At 40.5% G+C, this 5,000-nt stretch overlaps 1 protein-coding gene across 3 annotated transcripts in view; it reads left to right on the top strand.

The window, feature by feature from the left end:
• Positions 1-4,648, top strand: part of chm (CHM Rab escort protein) — a 19,865-nt gene extending 15,217 nt beyond the window's left edge. The window contains exons 16-18 of one of the 3 annotated variants that reach the window (XM_044370141.1): positions 3,902-4,047; positions 4,306-4,434; positions 4,465-4,648. In XM_044370141.1, coding sequence (XP_044226076.1) covers positions 3,902-4,047; positions 4,306-4,434; positions 4,465-4,506 — 317 coding nt within the window. In that variant the 3' untranslated portion in view covers positions 4,507-4,648. Of the gene's footprint in view, positions 1-3,901; positions 4,048-4,305 lie in introns of all 3 variants that reach the window. The other 2 variants (XM_044370140.1, XM_044370139.1) reach the window with 2 other exon arrangements.
• Positions 4,649-5,000: the final 352 nt, after the last annotated feature.

Below are 5,000 nucleotides of genomic sequence, written 5' to 3'. Positions count from 1 at the left end.
TATCAGTAGCGGTGACGTTAGCATTAGCAACGAGACAGGAAATGACAAGATCACAGAAACCACATCGCTTTGCTCTGCAGGAAGATCTTAATATCTGCCAGAGATCAGGTCTGGAAGGTTCTATAAGTAATAATTGTGAGGAAATTTAAACGTATTAATGTTTATTTATTGCTGATAGTTGAGCAGGTAGTAATGTAACGTAGAGAATGAGACCGTCCCCGACGTCCTCAGCTGTCTGTCACATCCTGCGGACTGGTTTCCGTGTGTGAAGGATCCGGCCGGATTTTATACGAAAACACAACAGAAGTGAGGTTTTTGTGTTCCTGAAAGTCCTCGCCTCTCTCCCGCCAACGTCAACAAACAACCAGCATAACAACACAACAACAACAATAACAACAACAACAACAACAACAACAACGGTTCCATTGGACCAGAAACACTCTGCAGCTAATGAGACGCTAGTCACCTCTTCCCAAACACTCACAACTAAAACAACATTATTTCACCTCGTTGGTAATAATCACACATTTCACAACAGAACCGCAGCTCACTGAGTCTGCCGGTGTTTAGTCCACACGGTCGGGTCGGTTCAGGGTCAGGTGGTTGATTAACACATATGTTCACATTATAAAGGATCAACGTTAGGAGAGAATACGTGAATATCTTTAATCTTTAATCTTTATCTTTATTTATATAGCGCCATATCACAACAGAAGTCATCTCAAGGCACTTTTCACATAGAGCAGGTCAAGACCGTACTCTTTAATTTACAGAGACCCAACAGTTCCCCCATGAGCAGCACTTGGCGACAGCGGTAAGGAAAAACTCCCCTTTAACGGGTAGAAACCTCAAGCAGACCCCGGCTCTTGGTGGGCGGCCATCTGCTTTGACCGGTTGGGTTGAGAGAGAGAAAGAGAGAGGGAAAGGGGGAGGGGGGACAGCAGAAAAACAATGACAACAACAACAACAACAAGCACGAGCAGCAACAGCCAGGGAAGGATGTCATCAGGACTGTGAAGAACCGCGAAGGCTCGGCCCGGGAGTCAGGTTGTTCTGTGAGATGAGAAAGCACAAAAAACTCCGGGGAAGAAGCAAAGTTAGTGACATGCATTGATGTTACATGAATGCATACAGATGGAGAGGAGGAGGAGGAGAGAGGAGCTCAGTGCATCATGGGAAGTCCCCCAGCAGTCTAGGCCTATAGCAGCATAACTAAGGGTTGATCCAAGGCGAGCCTGGTCGGCCCTAACTATAAGCTTTATCAAAAAGGAAAGTTTGAAGCCTACTCTTAAACATAGAGAGGGTGTCTGCACCCCGGACTGAATCTGGAAGATGGTTCCACAGGAGAGGAGCCTGATAGCTGAAGGCTCTGCCTCCCATTCTACTTTTAAAGACTGTAGGAACCACCAGTAAGCCTGCATACTGGGAGCGCAGTGTTCTAGTGGGATAATACGGTACTATGAGCTCTTCAAGATATGATGGTGCCTGACCATTAAGGGCTTTGTAAGTTACGAGAATATAAATTGATGACATAAAAACCGGACAGTTAGAAATGTGGTCACATTTATTATTACGTATTTAAAGCCACTATGTGTGGAATGGTTCGTCATAATAACATCTATCAAATTATTCTAATGGAATATGTCTTTGTGTTTAGATACAACCACTTTAAAGCTACTATATGGAACTAAAACAATAATAAAAAAAATAATATCAATAAACATAGCATCTTGAATAATTCACAATTTTTTTCATTCACCCTTTACACAGAGTTATATATAATATATATAATATACAATGTTTCTGTGGTCGACCACTAGAAAATCTAATTACTTCTTGCTAGTCAAAGTTTTTAATCTCATTTTCCTCAGTTTAACACAAAAGATATTACAAATTTACAACATGACAAGTTTGCACAGTATACTGTTCAGATTGTAGGGCTGTGACTGGTTTAACTGTCAAGAGATGTGTTTTTAGTCTCATACTCCCAATCCCCCCCGGGACGCAGCCTGACGTTTAATATTCAGTGCGTCCATGTTTGGCAAGTCTACAGGAGAAGCTAAAGACAACGTTCAAGCACAAAACTACCCTCAATCCAGGCAGAAACATACTTAGTAAATAAAATAACTATAATACAAAGCAATGGTCATCCATTTATCTAAATAAATGACACATGAATGTACAGTATACCCAATATTAGAAAAGACCAAAACAACTTTCCTCATACTAAAACAGTTGAAACAGTAGTGTGTGTGTGTGTGTGTGTGTTTTAACATTATACATTAATATTAAAACTACAGATTTTGCCTTTTTTTTTACATTATTTGAATCCATGAACTTCTTCCCTGCTTTAATGATCTTTATGTGGCATCAATGATGTTTATCTTTCCATCTCAGTCATTCATGAAGTAAATAAACGTAACAAACACTGATAGCTTGTTTATATAACCGTCAGAGATCTACGGTCTGCACAGAAACACATCTTCTGTCCTCAGAAGAAAACAAACTTATGAGGAAAACTGTTAGAAAGCTCCGGAAGAGGAACAGAGGACGACGGCAGACAGAAATGTCATTGACAAACACGATGATGAAGTTAAGGATGGATTGATACCATGACATCCTGTTACCATGGAGACCTGGAGAGACGACAGACACACACAAGAGGCTGAAGATCCAAAACAACGTCTTCATTTGAACCTCTCAGTAGGCGGCGTCCCTGCAGCGGGGGGTCTGTATACGAGTCCCCAGACTGAGTCTAAACGTGTGTGTGTGTGTGTGTGTGTGTGTGTGTGTGTGTGCGCGGACCCCGCAGTGTTTCTGTATGTTAATCTGACATTTATCACATGACACTTCAGAGACACTTCTCGGTGCTTTCTGCTTCACTCGCGTCTCCTCCGGAGGAATTTAATCCACCAATCAGGACGCTCCGCGCTCACTCAGCGTCGTTTAGAGGAGACGACACAGCGCCTCGACCGTCAGATATGAAGAAGTCAGCGATCAATGTGTAGAAATGAAATAACAGTTCATATCAGGGACGAAGCAGGAAGTAATTTATTAACTTAATAAAGAAGTTAATTATTCAAAAAAAGGAAAACTAGAGAGAAGTTTCTCAGCTGGAGCCTTTTAACTTAAACTGAACTCATCACAGATGACATGAGGAAGGTTTATAAACACACAGAAACAAACTAACCTCAATATTCAAGATATTTACAACCAATCTGTCAAACCAAGAGACAACAACAAACATTTAAGGGTGAAATATTTGAGATTTAGAGCATTAATAAAGCAGCAAACGGTTATAATTATTAGCTTTGTAAAGGTGTAGTCAGTATGAACTATATGAATGGGACGCAGCCGTCGCCATGACAACCATCATTAACCTGAGTTACCTGCCGGAGCTTCACCTGCTGTCACATGTTCAAACGTCTCCTCTGACATTTGACTAACGAACACTTTGGCATTTTACTCTCCAAACCTCCTTTCTTCTTCTTCTTCCTGTCTTTTGTAAAGCGTTACCATGGCGACAGACATCTTTTGAAGAACAACACAAGAAGAAACACAACAGAAGAAGAAAAGAAAAATATATTTAAAAAAAAAAACCAACTAATAATTATTTTCATCTGTTGATTGTTTTCTGGATTCATTGATCAGTTATTGGTTCCATAAAATGTTGAAATCAATGTTTCCCAAATATTCAGTTTTACTGTCACAGAGGACGAAAGAAACCAGAAAATATTCACATTAAGAAGCTGGAATCAGAGAATTTGGACTTTTTTTTTCTTAAAAAATGACTCAAAATGATGAATTGATGATCAGAACAGTTGGAGATTAATAATCAACTAATTGATTAATCGACTAATTGCTGTTTATTAAATGTATAAAAATGTGTGTCTGTCTGCAGACGAGCGTCCGTCTGTCCTCTGGTGTCTCTACTTCAACATGGCCGACGGTTCCAGTGTGGAGGTCGAAGGTCACGACCTGCCGTCTAACGTGTATGTTTGCTCCGGACCGGACGGCGGTTTGGGACACGAACACGCCGTCAGACAGGTGAGACTCAAACTACAAACATTCACATATTTATATTTATTCAGTGATGGAAAATAACTAAATACATTTACTCAAGTACTGAAGTACAGTTTGAGGTACTTTCTACATTTCAGAGGGAAATATTGTACTTTCTACTCCACTACATTTATTTAACAGCTTTAGTTACTTTTCAGATGAAGATTTGACACAATGGATAATATAACAAGCTTTTAAAATACAACACATTGTTAAAGATGAAACTAATCTTCATCTCTTCAGGCTGAGTTCATCTTCCAGAAGATTCTCCCCGAGGAGGAATTCTGTCCTCCGGCTCCCAACCCTGAAGACATCATCTACGACGGAGAAAACACCTCCTCCTCCGCCGGGGAGGAGATGAAGGAGGAGGAGGAGGAGGAGGAGGAGAAACAGGAGATGAAGGAGGAGGTGTTGGAGCAGCAGAGTCTTCAGACTGAGGAGTAACATGCAAATAAAGTGTCTAAATACAAACGCCAAACCTCCTGCAGTGCATTGTGGGTAACAGTTGCCTTCAGTTATTGTTTTAAATCTTTATTATTTTTCTATGATTTGTTTTTTTTCTGCTGTTTGTTTTATTTAAATGTGTGAAACATTAAAAAGCTTCAACATGAACAAACAGTTTGATCTGCGGTTTTATTGATTGATCACAGCAGGAAATCGATCAGCTGCAGTTTGTCCAGATGTTTGTTTGTGTTTCTGAACATCAGGAGCTTAAAGCTGGACGCTGCCTGCCGGCTCTTATTATGGGATGCAGTGACATCGTATCCTGTCCTCAGACCCTCCATGCGGTCAGGAAGACTGGTAGAAAGCTCAGGAAGAGCAGCAGCGGAGGATCCAGATGTGTGTTACAGAACAGACGACACATTAAACATAAAGTTATTTCTATATAAGCAGATCAGTCAGAACTCAGTTTAACTGTTATTATGTTTCCGCCTGTT

This window comes from Thunnus albacares, chromosome 13 (genome assembly GCF_914725855.1).
Source record: "Thunnus albacares chromosome 13, fThuAlb1.1, whole genome shotgun sequence".
NCBI classification, from domain to species: Eukaryota; Metazoa; Chordata; class Actinopteri; order Scombriformes; family Scombridae; genus Thunnus; species Thunnus albacares.
Note: the sequence above shows the minus strand (reverse complement) of the source record. Positions and strands in the feature narration are given on the sequence as shown.